Below are 18,680 nucleotides of genomic sequence, written 5' to 3' on the forward strand. Positions count from 1 at the left end.
TTAAGTTTGATTGGTAAATAATTTATAATAAAAAGTGGCAAATGAATATATGGACCACTTTAATTAGTTATATATTTCCACCTTTTATATAAAAGTTTTCAACTAAAAAAATACAAAGAACTTGATAATAATATACCCTCTTTATGATAATTTCAAAAAATGTTAATTCAGTTTACTTAACTTGTCTACTAATCATAATGCTAGTCGAGTGTGTGGTTTCAGTTGTCGTCATTGTAACTACATAGATTCAAATTTGGTATTATGTCTATTGTTGACAACAATAAATTAGACCTAGATTCAGTAAAAGAAAAACAAATTAGACCATAGATGGATAGATTATAAAAACCTCTCTCTCCTCTTATCATCTCTTTTCTCTCCTCTCCAATCAAAAGCATATTTGAGCTAGGTTCCGGCGTCGAGTGCAAGAAGCATCTTTCTTCCATTTCATGTCTCCTTTCTTGATGTTCCTCGGTCCTTTCGGTTCTTCTCTGGCATATCGCAAAATATGTTGTAGGGTTTCTATCCGGCTTGGGCTCTGCTTGCGAAGGGTATGTCTCTGCTGCTTTGGCTTCCCAGTAAAATAAATTAATTGGACCATAATAACCTTTTCCAACTAAAAAAAATCGATTTGATCTTCATGTAACTAGGCCTAGAAAACACATCTGTAATACTCGTTATGTAAGTCAATGAGTGTATACCATATACGTGAATATCAATCAAAGGGAAAAACATGATATTAGATCTAATAAATAAGGTGGGGGAGACACAACTAAAATGAAATATACTTGAATCAAGGGCAATCATGAAGTGGTAAATAGTTTTGACGAGACGATAGGGGAAATCAATTCGGGTCCCTTCATTTTGCACTGATTATCAAACTTATTCGTTCGTTGGCGGTAGGTTCATTCCGTTCAGCTCAATTTATTATCTGTACTTTGTTTTGCCCCACCACTTTCATCTATTTTAATATATGCTTTTTTCTTTACCACATGGGAATAAATAGACCATAAGATATATTTTTGTACCTAAGATCAAGAAAATATGTACTTTCTTTCAGTTTGAGTTGCAGCTGTCGAGCAAATATTTGATAAGAATGAAAGATTTGAATGGTTACATTACATATTTATTACATTTGGTATCAGCAAGAAGATAGTGAAAACACACTGACATAAGCATTCACATTCATGGAGCTTTTTGAACAAAAGAAATAACGTGTGCTTCGTTCCCAAAAATGTTGAATTTACGTTTACCATGGGGTTCCAATATAAGATCAATATCCAATAAATGGATTGGTTATATTTTTAGGAAATCGGATCTAAGAGCATCTCTAATAGACATTCATATAACTTCAAATATAAAGTTTTTTGTTACATAAAAAAAATTCATTAAAGGTATAAGAAGTGAAATTCTATATTTGAAGTTTCACTACTCAAAGTTTCATATTTTTGTTTTATTTTGGTCACTACAATTACACATCACATTTATGATAAATATTTTCTCGTTTATCCTTTTAATCCTTAAAAATCTCATAAATATTTCAATTTTTTTTTATAAATTTATGTTTTACACATAAAAATAAAAAAACATTAAAGTAATATTTAAATATCTTAAAACTAGAGTTAGACAACAACAATATACAAAAAAAAACTTTTAGAAAATTACATGATGACATAACTATTACACAAATTTAAATATTACAACAATACTAATAGTTTGGTAAATTTGACCCGGAACCTCCAAAATTTTCAAAATATTGTCCAAAACATTTTGTGCAACTAAAGATGGTTGCTATTATTGTTTTTGATGTCTTTTACATTCGATTCTTTCTTTTTCAGATCGAATATATTCACGAGTATTAAGATCATCGATAGAAGTTAAGTCTTTTTAGCAATATTTTATTTTATTCTTTTATTTTCTTGTTCAGATCTAATGTATTTACAAATATTAATATCATCCGCATTTAATAATTTTTATCTCGTAATTTACAAATTAAAAAAGAAGAGTCATTTTTTACTTCAAAATGCACTAGTTAATCATATGCATTATGAAAAATAATTTATGGAATAATATGGTATTTTATTGAAGTTTAATATTAGTGATTTCTATTTAAAATTTCTATTTTAATATAAAATGTTATTAATTAATAGTGTGTAATATTTATATATATATGCTAGTTATTTACAAATTTTTATGAATTCAAATTAATTATAAAAAATATAAGAACCTTAATATAAAATACAAATAATTTTAAATTTAAGTTATGCTTTTGAAGATAATATTTTTAAATGTCAAATATAAACTTTTTGGAAACTTCAAAATCGAGTGTATCTCTGGGGATACTTTATTAACAAAAATGAAAATAAATTCACTAACTATCCAAAAGGCCAAAACCGTCCCTTCTATCATACTTTCTTTTCTTTTCTCTTTTTTTGCTGAATGTTTCTTGCTTTCTCTTTCTATCTTTCTCTACGAATTTAATTCTCTTTTTTCATTATTTGGCAAAAAAATCCTTATATTTTTTATATATCCGTTAATTACTTATGCGACTATCCATTTGAAATTGTACATTTTTAATAAAACGTCCTCACGTGTGAGTCACCTTGTGATCTGTGGAAGCCGACGAATGTCACACGAGTGTCTAAACAGTAGACGACGCGTTAAAATCAGTTGTTAAAAAGTTTAGAGCATCATTATCAATTGTCCCAATTGATAAGTCCTTAGAGTATTTAATTATTATTTGTAGATTAGGACTTTGTTAAGGACTTTTTGTTAAAATGATGATTATTGGTGGGACTTTTTCTGGGTCCTTAACTTTTAATTTTTTTAAGACAAAATTCCATTTTAAATTTAATAACACATATAAGAACAAACTAAATTATTACTTTAATAGAAAATTACAAACATTATATTGCAAACATTTTACATCCCATTTTATTAATAAAAAACAAACACACATTTTATTAATTTCATACAAACATAAAAATTACATATCATTTGGTAAATTTGGTAAATGTCCGTATTTATCCCAAATATGTTCGATCAAATCTTCTTTTAATTGTAGATGGCCTGCTGTATCCCGAACATCTGCTCGACGTCCCAATGTAGTACGGATATTTGTAGTCCGTCTGACTACAAAACTGGGATCGTCATCTTCTCCTTGCTGAAATTCTGATGTGCGGAGGTAGGAATCTCGTTCATTCTCGACAATCATATTATGGAGTATTGTGCGGGTATGTCGGAGTCTCGCTAAAATAATCATTCCAAAGTTTCATGTGGCCTTCTTCTCGGTTTCTCTCGATAAAAATCCTTTAGTGGTGTTGAGGCAAAGCCATTTCTGTTCATGCCTCAACACACACCAAGCATGCTCAAGTGTAAATTTCGTTTGGTGATCAGAATAGAAGATGTCATGCGCCACCTTAAGAACATCGTTATCATTCATACCACTCCTTAGTTGCCTCTCCGCAGCCGCATATGCACCACAGAACTTGTTAGTTTGCTCATTGATCTTGTGCCACCTCTGTTTATAGTGGAGATGTTCACTACTCTGACGACCATCTCTACTAAGTAGTGCTGCTAAGAAATAATCTCCTACTCGCTCCCAGAACGTCCCAGCCTTTTGGTAATTTGACACAATTGTATCCTTAGACGTGTTCAACCAGGCACTGATTAAAAGTTCGTCATCCGCTGGACTCCATCTGTGTCTCTTCCCACGCTCCACGGGTGTATTAGAAGGTGGAGTTGGAGCCTCGCCTTGTTGAGAACTGAATTGAGGGAAGTCAGAAGCTTCGGAATGAAAACTCTCATAAGGAGAGTTTTCATGCAGAGCACCGCTCTGTTGACGGTGAAGAAGACCCATATAGCCAGAGGACTGACTATGCTGATTCAATGGATTCATAGTAGGAAATAAAGAGAGAAGGGACTAAAGAACAGAAGAGAAAGAAGATGATGGTGTAAAAATTACTACAACCATTCTCGGTTTAATAGGAGAGGTAAACTTAAGTGACATGTTTAATTACCTAACTACCAAAGTACAACTCAGTTAATTCACATTACACAACCAACTTCACAATTGCATTAAGTTCCCGTAAATAGACTTGGTGAAGATGTCATAGTAGCCTTTCATTTCAAACTGTCAAATTACCAATAAATGGAAAAAAACTAGCCCTCTTCATTACACAAACTAGAGTCGATCTATAAATTGAATCGCAAACAAACTAGCCTTTCAAGGTCATTAAAGAAACATGACTCCAAGTCTAAGTTGAATCGCAATCAAACTACCCTTTCAGTTATCATTAGAGTCCAAGTCTAAGTTGAATCGCAATCAAACTACCCTTCCAGTTATCATTAGAGTCCAAGTCTAAGTTGAATCGCAATCAAACTAGCCTTAAATTTCAAACATGCCAAACTATCTAGTTGCAAACAAACATGCCAAACTATGAACAACAACAGTTCTATGTCTACAACCGAGTACAATTTCAAGAATACAAACAACAGTTTCATGACAAACAATTTTACGAACAATAGAGTAATTTCAAGAATACAAGCGACTAATTTCAAGAATACAATCAACATTTCAATCAACATTTATAGCAGAAATTACTTTCAAAGCTCAAGACACTAACCGTGGAGAGATGGAGAGGAGAAACACCGAGAGTCGAACCGCCGAGACTCGAACCGCCGAGGAGAACCGCGGAGAGGAGAAGCGCCGACACGATAACCCCGAGAGATCGAGAGGAGAACCGCCGTGCGTTGAGAAGAGGACCGTGGGGAGATCGAGATAACCGGAGAACGCGAGGGCGATGAGAGATCGAGAGAGAAGAGAGATCGCGAGCGCCGAGAGTCGAGAGATCTAGAGTCGAACCGCCAAGGAGAACCGCCAAGGAGAACCGCCGTGAGGAGAACCGCCAAGGAGAACCGCCGTGAGATGGTCGAACCGCCAAGGAGAACCGCCGTGACGAGAACCCACGAGAGGAGATAGGAGAACAGCCGAGAGATTGAGAAGAGCACCGTGGGGAGATCGAGATAACCGGAGAACGCGACGGAGATGAGAGATCGAGAGAGAAGAGAGATGAGAGATCGAGAGATCGAGAGACAAGAGAGATCGAAAAAGACATGGTTTCACAATTGACTCGATTTTGCCCTACCCCCTTTTCGTTTACTCCCTTCAGCCGACACGTGTCTCATTAGGACGGTTAAGAAAACTTCTTAACTAAGGCCGTCCCACACATTAATCCCCCTTTTTCATTTTTTTTTTAATACGAAAATAGCTAAGGACGGCCTTTGGGACGTTGATAATCATGCTCTTAGCATGAGTGAGTGAGCCCTCACCCAAAACCCGCAGGCTCCACAAGAGATTTCAACGATGTTGAGTTGATATCTCTCTCCACCGTCTACTACAAACTGTCGGCGGAGTACTCTCCTTTGTTTAATTATAGTTTTATATTTTTGTATACTATTTGTTTGATGTACTTTGGAGTTGGTTAATTACTATTATGTGAATAGAATATGGATAAAAAAGAACCAAAAGCTTAGCTGTTGCACTTACACATTTGTTTTTCGTTTCAACTTGTAAAATATTTAATTACTTATTTTAGTAACTTCTCTCCAGCTTCCATATGACTCCAAAAACCCATGTCGTTTATCTTTTCGATACAATTAATCCCACATTATAAAATCCTGAAGAATTAGTGTACCTTCTCACACACACTATATATTACACGGAACAATAACTTTATATGAAGAAACTATCGAAGTCACTTGACTACATTGTTTCAGTGGGTTAAAGAATTGTATAATGAGTGCATTACCTACTGAGACACTTTTTTATCTTTTTTTACACCTTAAGACACTTTGTGCTGGTGAGGTACCTTCTCTGAACAGCTAGCTCTTTCTTGACATATATACCCTTAGTGAGACAAAAAACAAAATTGTCGTTTAGTGTCTTTGGGGTAATTACAAATAGTAACTTTAGTTTTGGTCTAGTTACTTTTCTGGTTATTCTATCTATATTTTATGTTATTCTTTTCTTACCTTACTTTATGATTTCATTTAGATTTATCTTAATTTCTAAAATATATAAAACAAAAAATAATTGCTACATTAATTTATATATAAAATTCTCTATTTTTCAACATCTATTTTCATATATTTTAACATACATACAGAAAAAAAATGTGGATATAGACACTAAAATATGGATGATATGAATATGGACAACAAAACTTAGACAAATGAATTGTGGATGGTATAATTTTGTTGCTTCAAGAAATCTGGATCTCAAAGAAAATGAATTGCCGACAATGTAATTTTGTCGATGTGGATGAGACCACGAGAGCTTGCCATTTTCTTCTCCACAACGAAGCTCGGACCTGCTCGCTGTCGCGTCGTCCCCTCCACACCGGAGCTCGGACCTGCTTACGGGGAGCAGGAACATTTGTGGATCTTGTTCAATGGTGACTCAGAAGAGATGATGGCCACGAAATAAAAGAAAAGGATTCTGATTCATGGAGAAGGGGACTGAAATGGATTTGAGTAAAACATGACAAGGAATTGCAACCAGAAAAATCTAAAAAAAGGTGGAATTAGGGTTCGTGAATTGAAGTATATTTGGGACTTTTCTCGATTTTTTTGGTAATCATAAACTTAAATACAAGCTTCGTTAACGTGTTCGGCGGAGATCCGAATCTGATGGTCTTTGAACCTTCAAATCTGGTGAAGTCGATGGAAGGACTGTGACAGACATCATTTTCTGGGCTGAGGAAGAAGTCGGAAACGGTGGAAGGTTAAACGGCATGAATAAAAAAATAAGAAACATGGATTGTGGACAAGTTGGAATGATGGATCCATAACTTGATTGAAACTGTTGATAATTACATTTAGATGGTAAAGTGAAATTATATCGAGGTGAGATATTCTTTGTTTCAATTGTGTTTTAATTTAATACTTGTTGTCGGTGAAGAAATTGAACATAAAAGAACAATAAAGATAAATAAATTAAAACACATATAACTGTATAATATATATAGAAGGATAAAATGGACAAATCAACCATAATAAGTGTGTCACATGTGTATTGTGTCTTATCCTGTAATTTAAAAGACAAAATGTGTCCCTCAATGTAAATTTTTCTTGTATAATCTACGTCCGTTTGAATTGAAGAATGTTTTAAAAACGACTGATATATATATATCATATGCCATAATTCACTAACCTAAAATATATGAGACCAACCGTTATTTTCTCATAGTAGATGGGAATTAAATTGCTTTATCTGGACGAAAGTGATACAATTCTGAACTTTCGTAGTTGCACGAGCTATGTTTTAATCCTATTAAATATTCAGTACACACTATTAACTACACATTTTTAAAAGTTAAAATTTTAGAAAAAGAAGAGAAGAGGAAGTTGCCCTACGATACTAAAGCTACTCTTCTCCACACACTCCCTAGCTTACTGTATATAAAAAGCCTCTTCAAACCTTTCTCATTATTCATTTCACAAATATAAACCTCTAACCAGACGACAAAAAAAACACATTTCTTGATTAATGGCGCCTTCGAGTTCTCTAGCGATTTCTCCGAGGAAGCTCCGGTTAGACCTTTACTCATACTCTTACCGAGACGGTTCCAACACACCACTCGTCATCTCTGTTCTCTCGTCTGTTATAGAACGGACGGTAGCTCGGAACGAGAGGATCAGCCCGAGCTACGGTGGTTTTGGTAAGACATGTGTCTTCGATTGCATGGAAGTTCCTGACATGACGATCCAATCGTATTTAGAAAGGATTTTCCGGTATACCAAAGCCGGTCCATCAGTTTACGTTGTTGCTTATGTGTACATTGACCGGTTCTGTCAAAATAATCAAGGTTTTAGAATCAGTCTCACTAATGTACATCGTCTACTTATTACAACCATCATGATCGCTTCCAAGTACGTCGAAGACATGTAAGTTAAAAAAAAAACTATTTAAAATGTTGTTAAATTCATTTTATTTGTAAATTCTTGAAAACAAAGTCGTGGTGTTGGGTTGACTCATTTTTCTTTCTCTTTGACAATTACAGGAACTACAGAAACTCGTACTTTGCCAAAGTAGGAGGGTTAGAGACAGAAGATTTGAACAACATGGAGTTGGAGTTCTTGTTCTTGATGGGGTTTAAGTTGCATGTGAATGTGAGTGTGTTCGAGAGTTACTGTTGTCATCTTGAGAGAGAAGTAAGTATCGGGGGAGGTTATCAGATCGAGAAGGCATTACGTTGCGCTGAGGAAATCAAATCGAAACAAATTGTTCAAGATCCTAAACATCATCATCACCATCAATTTTCACGAGTCTTGTTGTAGTCAAGAAGAACTCTGTTTTTGTTTGTTTTTGTCGGTTTTGGGGTCTTTGACTTTCTGATCGGTTGGGCTTTTCTTGAATGTAAATGTAAATGCATAATATATAGAGACTTTTTTATGTGTACCTATCGAGGTTTAAGGAAATGGTTTTTATACACTAATATACAAATTTTTTGTTAATCTGTTTTTTTGTCATCTAAATAGTTTCTTAGACATGTGAACTATCAACACTAGCTTAGACACTAGAATCAATTGATTAAGAAATGGGTTGCCACCCGTGATTGTGAAATCTCATAAATTATGTATTAAATGCTTAGAGCATCCGCAACAGCAAACTTTAAGGGGAGTCATTAGAGAAAAAATAATTAAATAATCAGTGGATCCTATCAAAAACTAAAGATTCAATCCTTAAAATTCATAAATAAAAACTCGTTTTTAATGAATCATTGCACTATTTGTGGTACTCCACGACATGTGGTAGCCCACGATTGGTTAGTAAAAAAAAAAAAATAACTAAAAAAATCAAAAAACATTTTTTTTAAAGACTCTAATGGGATATCACCATTGGAGATGCTCTTATATTGTTGGTAATCTTAGGGCCTTGTTCATCTCATAACCAAACAAGTTCTGTTTTTTTTTTCTTTTTCGAAAGAAACAAAATGTTGTATTTATTTGTTGGTTATAGACTTATTGTCTGAGGAATTTACATTTTAACTAGCAAGCGCAGGTGTATTTACACTTTCTAACTTGGGACGATTGTCTTTATTTTGGAGAAACAAAAAACACAGTTCCTCGGTGTCTTTATTGAGGTAAATAATAATAATAATCTAAAAAGTTTTTTTTAATATATATAAGAAATTAAAAGTAGTTCAAAGGATTAGACACCAAGTATCTGGCTTGCGCCTTTGCGCCTTTGCGCCCATGCCTAACTTACATGTAACTTACTTTCGTAATGGATTATTAATTAACTTGAAGGAACCATTTAGCAAGTAAAAGTCCAATGAACACGCTCCTGGAAGATGTACAAAACCTACGTAATGTTTTGAAATTTGTATTGGTTACTTGTTCATTGTTCGGAAAAAAACAATAATTCCATTAGCTTACAAATCTGTAAGGATTACTTTCAAGATTAAATCCTATAAAATATTGACATCCGTTAAAAAAGTTTATATTGCAAAGTCTTAAATCCTTGAACTTGTTTCCAAAATTTTAAACTCAACAATCAATCTTAAAAAACTACTTTCCAATTTCTGTGTGTTAGAAAATCTGGAGAAGTCAACTGAAAATATGTCAAAAATATACGTTACTAGATATATATAAGCAATAGAAGTTAATAAAATATACATAAGAAGTTATATTGACAATATAGCATATTTTGGTCAACTATCAATAATTTATGAAGGAGTTATCTTATAACTAGTGTTACTTCAAACGAATTCTTCATGTAAAAAACATTATAAATATCAACATCATATAATGCATCAAATACACTATAGACTTGTTTAACCAAAACAAAGTATATAATCAATGGCATCATCATCACATATATACATTGCTCTCTTGGCTCTTTTTGCAGTCTCTTTAAAATGTTGTTATTGCCAAAATGAAACGTTAGCTGCCGGCTGGGGCAACGCTGGTGTTACTTGGTACGGTGAGCCTGAGGGCGCCGGTAGCACAGGTACGTATCACCATTTGCAACAACATATATATAATTTTATTCTTCTAATAATTGGATTTATATATATATATATATATATGTTAATATCTATATAGGAGGAGCTTGTGGATATGGCATGGTAGTGGCTAACCCACCGCTATACGCGATGGTTTCAGCCGGAGGCCCTTCACTATTCAACAATGGACAAGGATGTGGAACATGTTATCAGGTTCGTATCAATATATAGAATAAATTGTCTGGAACGACCCGAAATGAGACACTAATATATACATACTTAACCAAAGAGTAACGACCTGTATATATACATAAATATATTCAATAATGACCTATTTCTTCGTGGTCAGGCTAGATTTAGTTTGAATACGTAGCATGCATGCAAGTCTAGATGATGCCACGGTTGCAGACATATATTTTTTCTCAACCATATTGTAAATATATCAATGGCAATGCATGTGTATATATTAGATTGTGTGCACCGGGACTGCAGCGTGTTCAGGGAGACCAATAACGGTGACGATAACCGACGAGTGTCCCGGTGGTCCTTGCGCCTCCGAACCATTCCATTTTGACCTTAGCGGCAAAGCTATCGGTGCCTTAGCCAAACCTGGCCAAGCTGGTAGTCTTCGAGCCGCTGGTGTTCTACGTGTTAGTTATAGACGGTACGAATATATCTTATTGTTCTCCTAAAACTCAGTCTCGGTTATGACATTTTAAATTTTTCATAGTACTCAAATAAAAGTTTATCCTCTTATTCTTTACTTCATAATACCTTAAATATACAACTAAGAATATCCCATAAAATCGTGATGCACTAAAGAACCGATTTATGCTCCATACCGGCTTGCAAAACTCTATATGTTTTATGTCATTCAATTCTGTTATTTTACTATTTATCTAAGAAAAAGGAAATAATCTTTTTATTATTATGTTTTGTTTTGCAGAGCTCCTTGTTTATATAGAGGGACTAATATAGCTTTCCATGTTGATGCCGGAGCAACCCCTTTCTACATGGCATTTGTTGTGGAATATGAAAACGGTGACGGAGATTTGGCCTCTGTTGAAATTCAACCGGCTGGCGGAGGATTTATAGCCATGCAAGAGATGAGGTCCGCCCTGTGGAAAGTAAACTCCGGCAGTGCTCTGAGAGGTCCGTTCAACATTAGACTTACATCTCGCGAGTCTCGTAAAGTAGTGGTCGCTCAGGGGGTTATTCCCGCAAATTGGAGAGCCGATCAGACTTACCGGTCAATCATTAACTTTTAGAGTTTCACTGTTGGTCAAATTGTATTTCACTCATTTCGTCGCTCGCTCCTACACAAAATACTGTGGAGAAGAAGCTTTTTTAAAATTGTTTTTTTAGTAATAATCAATTCTATTATAACAAAAACGAGTTTATCATATGCGCCCATATATTTACTATTTTACTAAATTATCTAAATCAAGGGAATTCTCACTGTACAAGAAATATGAAAAATATATGTCTATGTTTTTATCTTTTTTTTTTTGAAAACGTGTTTTTATCTTCTATACAAATGCTAGGGACCTTTATATAATTATAATTAAGATATATAATATAACCATATGTCCCATATATGGAAACATGAAGTGAAATTATATATCTTATATATTAAAACAGAAGTCACAACCTTCATTCATGTGTGATTTTTAAAAAAATGGACCTAATGAACCTATTCATAAAAATTTATACTATATTTTAATTCAGACTAATAATAAATATAATTTTTAAAATATTTTAATCATAGTATCTTTTGATATCTTTTCATTTTAAATATAAATATATTTATTTTAAAAGTCTAACAAATCTGTTTGAAAAGATTTTTACAAGATCTTCATTTTCGAAATTATATTTAAATATTTTCACTAATTTCGAAATTAGTTTAAAATATTATTATACATTATAATATTCAGTTATATAAAATTCAACATAAAAAAATCTATAATATTTTATTTATTATATAATCATAATCAATCATATTAAAATAAAATTATTATATTGAGCTAAATAAAATTATTATATTGAGCTAAATATAATAAAATTATATTAAATTCATATATTTATATATTTTATTTTCGTAATTAAAAAATATTTATGTTCAAAAATAAAATCTAATATGTTGGTAAGATGGGTTAACATTATCAAACTATATAATACATGTATAAAAATTAACATGTATTTCTTTAAAGTTAATAATATAAAATATTTGTAACTACTTTAATCATAATATATTTTCATTTTAAATATAATATATATTTCTATTATATTTTAAAAATTCTAATAAATTTGTGTAAAAATATTTAAACAATAACTTAATGTATTTTAAGTTATCGTTTAGAAATGAAAATAAATAAATTATATCATATTTTATCTACTTTTATAGTCATGATCATGTTAAAATATAATTATTATACTAAAATAAATATGATAAAATTATATTCAATTGATAAATTTATAAATTTTATTTTCATAACTATAAACTATTTATTTAAAATATAATATGATGATAGAACAGCTTAAAATTAACAAACTATATAATACATCTCTAAAAATTAACATATCTTACACTTTTATATATACAATAATAAATTATCTAAAATGAATAAGCATAAAAATATTGGTAAAAAGAAATCCAGTTTTGAAATACGGATCAGAATTTAGCCTAAATTAAATACAAAATATTTTTTAAATATATTTTCTCATGAATATATTAATTTGCTTAATAACTAAATGCAAATACAATAAGATAAAATATAATAAGAAGTGGCAAATACATAAGGTTTAAACAATTAATTAATTATAACATGTAAATTATAAAATTATTGTATTTGAAATAGTTATATAAATATTTAAGTATATGATTAACATTAAAAATATATACCATTTATGTTCTAAAACAATAATTTATGTATAAAAAAGTGAAAACGAACACCCGTGCGGTTGCACGGGTCAAAATCTAGTGATTGATTAAAAGGAAAATGTACGTAGAAATATAAATAAATTAGTACTTCTACGCGTAAGTATTTTCTGGAAAATTATATTGAAAAAAACTTAAAAGAGATTTTCAGCATCCTACAAAAATATGAATTCGTATGATCACCGACACTAACCACTAATACATTTTCTAGTTTTCTTGTATACTTGTATTACTTTTTATAATATTTTATCGATGATATACATTCAAAGAAATTATTGAAAAGAAAAACAAAATGTTCAGTAATTCCTACATTTTATTTCTTGCAAAATTCACCTTATATTTTTCTTACCATTTTCATCGTGTAAAGAAACAATTAACATATCAGACCATATGAAGCTTAGCCACTACGCCACATCTGGTTACTGAAAGACGCACTAAAACCTAAGTGTTTGCTCATCTCGTTTATATACCTTGTAAACCATACCAAAACCATCCCATCCAAGCTTACTGAAATAGGACAAGTCTTACAAATAACTTTCCAATACAAAAAGTTAAGCCAATGTGAGAGGCGAATACAACTTGCAAATGTCAAAAAAATAGGGCTTGGAATAAACTTAATGGCAATAAAGTTTGATAACTGAGTCACCACCTGCCGTGAATAGCCATGGCTGCCTTGGATGAAACTTGCAGTCCAAGACTCCTGCCATCAAAAAATTCAAAACCCTTAATATGAATTAACCTCTTAATCTCTTAAAGAATCGAAACACATGATTGACGGAGAATAAAAACTGACCTCCTTTTGAAGAATGGCCTCTTAGAATCTCCAACGGCACAATCAAAGGATTCTCATTAAGATCACTATAAACCTTTCCATGGAACACATAAGCTGTTGAATCCTCCGAGCACGAAGCAAACAACGGATACGAACGGTGAAACCCCACATTGGTAATGTCTTTAGGATGATTCTTGAGAATCTTGTACGGTTTCGAAGACAGGTCCATGTCAAACCAACACATCTTCCCTTCTTTGCTTCCAACTACCAGATTATCACCACCAGGATGAATCGCCATTGATGAGATTTCTCTCAGCCCTGTCTCAAGCTTCTTTATAGGCTCCCCGTTCTTGTGAAGATTGTAAACACGCACGTACTTTTTAGTGGCGATGATGAATAAGCCACGGTGATTGGGATGAAAAAGTGTGCACACTGGAAGTCCACGCATCTTTATTGGGAGCCTTTTTGTTGAATGTGCTGAGAGCTGGTGTATTACAACACCTCGCGTTTCCCCGCCTGGCATGACTGCTGAGAGGTAGTCTCCTCTTGGATGCCAGTCAATATATGATAGGTTCTGAAATACATAATATGAAAAAACCAAACCAGTTAAAGTCAATGTTTTTAAAATATAATTATTTGGTCATTTCAATATGGTTCAACCGGGTCAAACCTAGTTCAATATACATTTAAAAAAAAAAAAAATATGATACATAATTAAAATAAATATAAATATTAAATATTACAAATATGACTAGTTGCAAACAAGGACTTTTCTAAAGTAAATGTGTACCTTGAAGTGTCTTATCTTGATCCCTCGATATTTCTCATCTGGAAGCCACTTTGCAATTGCTGCAGCTATGATAACATGGTGCATCAAATAATACACAAATAAGGAGAGGAGTTAATAATTTTCTTACAAACATGTTGGTGTGTATACTGAGACGCTTACCAGCTTCATCAAGTTCTGGAAGGTTATCTAAGCGAAGCAGCTCTTCAATCCTTTGTTGTTCCTCATCAGTGCCAAGTTCAGTGTTCAGGAAAAACAAATCTACTCCCCTGCAAATGTGAAATATGATGGTTTCAGAATACAGAAGCTGATAAATAAACTCTCAAAGATCCCAACTCACATGGCGACCGCTAGAATTGGAAAGTCAGGAAGAGGATTCCAGGCAACACACTTAACAGCTTCATCAAACTGCCAGACCTTAAGGCATCTACCAGTCTCCACTTCCCATATACGAACAGATCCATCAGTTGAACCTTTGAAGAACAGAAAAAAAAAATGAATACAAAAATTGGCATCGTGCAAAACAAAAGACAGCTCAAGAAGATTGAATGCAAAACAGTAAATGATATACCTGAGGCTATCCACTGGCCAGAACATTCAGTGGATATGGAAGTAACAGGTCCTGTATGGCCTTTATACTCAAGGTAACATGAGTTTGGATAAGGTCTAAGATCCTTCCTACTAGGTAGCTTAGGCTTCAAAGATTCAGGATCAATGTTTATCTGAAGAAACAAAACACACTGTGAGATTAAAAACACACAGAAAAAGAGATGATCAAATTAAGTACTCACTCTCTTCTTTCGGACTCTGGGGCATAAGTAAAGATCCAAACAACGGTCAAAAGACTCCTTAAGTGCATTCTCATACGCTGGGATGCTTCTCAGAGATGTAAACCTATGCACATATAAATTTTACCATGAGGCTTCAGCTAGCAAATACCAAAGACAACTATTGAACAAAGCTTTACATACCTTTTAGGAATGAACTTTGGACGATCTTCCTCATACATCAACTCATAAGAGGCTTTCTCTTCCTCTGATGGAATGTACTCCAAAGAAGGATTGTAAGATTCCTCGTGTCCTGGAAGTTTTAGTTTGGGTGGAGGAATATAAGTCAAGTGCTTGCTCTTTTGATCTGAAGCTGAATCATCACCCCACAAGAGGTACACATTAGGCTCTTCTTCAGGCTTATCAAACTTGATCAGCCCCTTCCTTATCGCTCTAACCAACTTAACAACTTTTTTGGCTTCCCATTTAGAAGGGATGAACCTCCGCTTAGGTTCTGGTGCGCTCGAGAGTGGATGTATCGCATCGTCCCATTTGAACCAGTCAACATAAGGCTAACACCACCACCAAGAGAATCAATCAAAAGGTCCAAATCTAAGAGCTATACACATAAAACTACAAACATACCGCATATGGATCAAAGTCAGCATGTGGAGCTTCTCCTTTGAGCATTCTACGAATGAGTTTGCTCTCCTCTTTAGTCAGCTCCACTTCCTCATCATTATACTCATCGTAAACTTTGCGCCTAAAGTGTTACTAACTTACATCAGCCTAGTGTTTACTAACTAACTTATATACACCCAAAAACAAACAGAAACGTATTGAAACAGACCAGTTCTTGGAGTCATCCATAGTTGCAAGAAAAGAGTCAAGCTTGTCTTGTTTCTCCTTCTTGGTGATCTTCTTACCAGTGATGTCATAACCAATATGTTTCTCGTCTTTGTACCATTCCAATGGAACATCCCCAACTGTGTTCCTTGGAGCAACCTAACAGATTTAAAAAAAAGATTAAAACTTTTGTATATAATTTATAACGTGTTATAGAGGAGAAGCATCCACCTCATCTTCTGATGAATCGCTCTCTTCGGCTACTTCACGTTGCTCAGAGCCTTCATCATCACTCCCATCTTCCTCCTCGCCATTCTCACTATCTATCACTTCATCTGAGCCCTCGTGACCTGAATCATCTTGTGTCTCTCTATGAGAATCGAAGTCATCCTCGGAGTCGAAGTCATCGGAGTTTAAAGAGCCTGACAAGCTCTGAACATCACAAACACACAGAGTTAACCAAAGAAGGAGGTCGAAGGTATGAAGGAGTAAGGGAAGAAGAATACACATCCGTCGTAATCAGAATCAGTGCCGGAATCTAAGAGAAGGTCTTCTTCCTTTTTCGAGCTTTTCACTTCCTTTGCTTCTTTCTGAGATTTTAAAGGGACGATTTTTCTCTTGGGTTCTTTCACTTGGTCTTCGTTAGCTCCTTGGCTCTTCTTCGTCATCGGTGCTGAAAGAGAGGTAGAGGGGGTTTGGTCTGAGGAAAAACCTCTGTTGCAGTTGCGGGGAGGAAGAAGATTTAGGGTTTTAGGTTCGTTATTTTCTTCTTTAACTGTTACGGGCCGTTGTCCAAAACAAATTGTTATGGGCCTCACTATTTTAATGGGCTTTCTTCGGCAAGTTCTCTTATTTACTTTTAGTTAGACCATGTACAAAGCTCATTTCATTTTTTTTTCCGTCTAAGCTCATTTCATTTTCAAATACTTTTTTTAACATTTTATATTATCTTCTCTCGTCCAGCTAATTTATTCAACACTCATTTTATTATTAACATGTACAATAGTTTGTTTAAAAAAACTGAACACCCTACTTCACCATTTTCAATTTATACTTTTATCTTTTATAATATAATAACTATAATAATATTTTATTATAGTTAACTTAAAAATTAAAATAACATAACTTTTAATAAGAAGAATTTTGAATGTTAAAAAAATATTATTGGAATCTATCTAATAAAAAGATTTAAAACACAAAAGTAGTTGATTATATTGAAAATGATGTTTTTTCCTTTTGTATCCAAGTGAAATTAGATTAGTCTCTATTTATAAATCATAAAACTGTTATATTTTTTAAAAAATATTATTATATTCTACACATTCAATTTGCACCACCTGGCTAAGCGGAACTACATAAAATTTTATCAACATGTTAAACTTTACAACACCGTTGAAATCACCTCGATGAGCTACAAAATATCACCAATCCCATTGTAGGGTATTCAACCCCCACCCTCATTGTGAGTACGGGAAACTATATGAATAATTGCAAAAGCCCATGAAAGAAAAATTAATGATTCATATAAATTGCTTATCGGTTAAGAAAGATAAGCGGTGAATCCCCCTGTTAAGTAGTCATGCATTACGATAGGAACTCCCAATTCTCTGGCAAATATAGCTCTTTTCATCATTTCTTCGCATGTACCGTTTTTTAGAAAAAACAAGAAAAGCGCTCTTAGTTCAGTTCGGTACTCTATTTTTTTTTGACAAATAAGCCAGCAGTCGTTGACGTTTTCCCCCAAACTGTTAAAAAACGAAAATCATTTTTTGAATCAACAAAAAGTTGTGTAGTAATTCTTGGAATATTAATAATACCTAGAAAAATAGATCTTATGTTAATAAGAATTGCATATGTTACGGTGAGAGAATGCAGCAAGAAGAAGAGCAACATACATGAATTTACAAGCATAAAATGGAAGAATGCTAAAATGTATTATACAATAAACCCAAAATTCTTTTTGATTATTTATTGAAAAATAAATTTTAACCGGCTTTACTGACTATGAAGTATGAACTAGTAGAATTTTATATTGCAGTCTTTTTTTTCTACTAACTACGAACTAGTAGAACTTTCGGTTTTCACGCGAAATAAAGATCCGATAGCAGTATCAGTATATAACCTCTATAGTTTTTTGATTGTGATGGACTCTTGTTCAGTTTTAATATAGGCACTTGAAACATTAACTTACAATCCTCCAAATTTTAAGAATTAATAATACATACAAAAATAAAGTTTATAAATTGTTAAAAGCAAAATTTATTGAAATTGTCTATAAATCATAAAAATCTCAAGATCAAGCTCTCTTAATGAACTCCTTATTTCATTCAGTCAACTATGGAAAGATAACTAATATTGAATAAAAACCAATTTTTATTTTTATTTTCTGTATATTTTACGCATTTTATCAGTTGACTTCATGAAGAGTGTTGCTACGTCTATTCGCTCATCAAACAATTTGATTAATGTGTAAAAGTGATTAATATCTATTATCTAGGAACCCAATGTTACATGCTGGAAATAAGTAACACATATATGTATGCTTACTATACTTTATTAATAA

At 33.1% G+C, this 18,680-nt stretch overlaps 3 protein-coding genes across 3 annotated transcripts; 2 read left to right on the forward strand and 1 right to left on the reverse strand.

Moving 5' to 3' along the window:
* The first annotated feature begins 7,382 nt into the window (after window positions 1-7,382).
* On the forward strand, window positions 7,383-8,460 carry LOC106443643 (cyclin-U2-1-like). The gene is made up of 2 exons (XM_013885191.3): window positions 7,383-7,944; window positions 8,061-8,460. The coding sequence occupies exons 1-2, from the start codon at window positions 7,547-7,549 to the stop codon at window positions 8,335-8,337; spliced, it is 675 nt and encodes a 224-aa protein (XP_013740645.2). The 5' UTR covers window positions 7,383-7,546; the 3' UTR covers window positions 8,338-8,460.
* Window positions 8,461-8,959: 499 nt separating this feature from the next.
* On the forward strand, window positions 8,960-11,613 carry LOC106443644 (expansin-B4). Its single transcript, XM_013885192.3, has 4 exons — window positions 8,960-10,012; window positions 10,108-10,220; window positions 10,478-10,671; window positions 10,954-11,613. The coding sequence occupies exons 1-4, from the start codon at window positions 9,862-9,864 to the stop codon at window positions 11,273-11,275; spliced, it is 780 nt and encodes a 259-aa protein (XP_013740646.1). The 5' UTR covers window positions 8,960-9,861; the 3' UTR covers window positions 11,276-11,613.
* A 1,813-nt stretch (window positions 11,614-13,426) lies between these two features.
* LOC106438235 (ribosome biogenesis protein BOP1 homolog) lies at window positions 13,427-16,865 on the reverse strand. Its single transcript, XM_013879336.3, has 12 exons — window positions 16,624-16,865; window positions 16,349-16,549; window positions 16,122-16,276; window positions 15,917-16,034; window positions 15,476-15,843; window positions 15,296-15,398; window positions 15,076-15,226; window positions 14,845-14,977; window positions 14,667-14,773; window positions 14,508-14,572; window positions 13,739-14,291; window positions 13,427-13,645 (listed from the first exon to the last, which is right to left on the reverse strand). The coding sequence occupies exons 1-12, from the start codon at window positions 16,783-16,785 to the stop codon at window positions 13,560-13,562; spliced, it is 2,202 nt and encodes a 733-aa protein (XP_013734790.2). The 5' UTR covers window positions 16,786-16,865; the 3' UTR covers window positions 13,427-13,559.
* Window positions 16,866-18,680: the final 1,815 nt, after the last annotated feature.

The sequence above is a fragment of the Brassica napus genome, chromosome A3 (genome assembly GCF_020379485.1).
Source record: "Brassica napus cultivar Da-Ae chromosome A3, Da-Ae, whole genome shotgun sequence".
Taxonomy (NCBI): domain Eukaryota; kingdom Viridiplantae; phylum Streptophyta; class Magnoliopsida; order Brassicales; family Brassicaceae; genus Brassica; species Brassica napus.

Excerpts from the sequence above, each read along its gene's own strand:
- LOC106443644 (XM_013885192.3), top strand. The coding sequence starts at position 9,862 with ATGGCATCATCATCACATATATACATTGCTCTCTTGGCTCTTTTTGCA. Across the intron at positions 10,221-10,477 it reads GATGTGGAACATGTTATCAG|ATTGTGTGCACCGGGACTGC; the intron begins GTTCGTATCAAT and ends TGTATATATTAG. Across the intron at positions 10,672-10,953 it reads CTACGTGTTAGTTATAGACG|AGCTCCTTGTTTATATAGAG; the intron begins GTACGAATATAT and ends TTTGTTTTGCAG.
- LOC106438235 (XM_013879336.3), bottom strand. The coding sequence starts at position 16,785 with ATGACGAAGAAGAGCCAAGGAGCTAACGAAGACCAAGTGAAAGAACCC. Across the intron at positions 14,573-14,666 it reads TCCAGAACTTGATGAAGCTG|CTGCAGCAATTGCAAAGTGG; the intron begins GTAAGCGTCTCA and ends ATGTTATCATAG. Across the intron at positions 14,292-14,507 it reads TCAAGATAAGACACTTCAAG|AACCTATCATATATTGACTG; the intron begins GTACACATTTAC and ends TATGTATTTCAG.
- LOC106443643 (XM_013885191.3), top strand. The coding sequence starts at position 7,547 with ATGGCGCCTTCGAGTTCTCTAGCGATTTCTCCGAGGAAGCTCCGGTTA. Across the intron at positions 7,945-8,060 it reads TCCAAGTACGTCGAAGACAT|GAACTACAGAAACTCGTACT; the intron begins GTAAGTTAAAAA and ends TGACAATTACAG.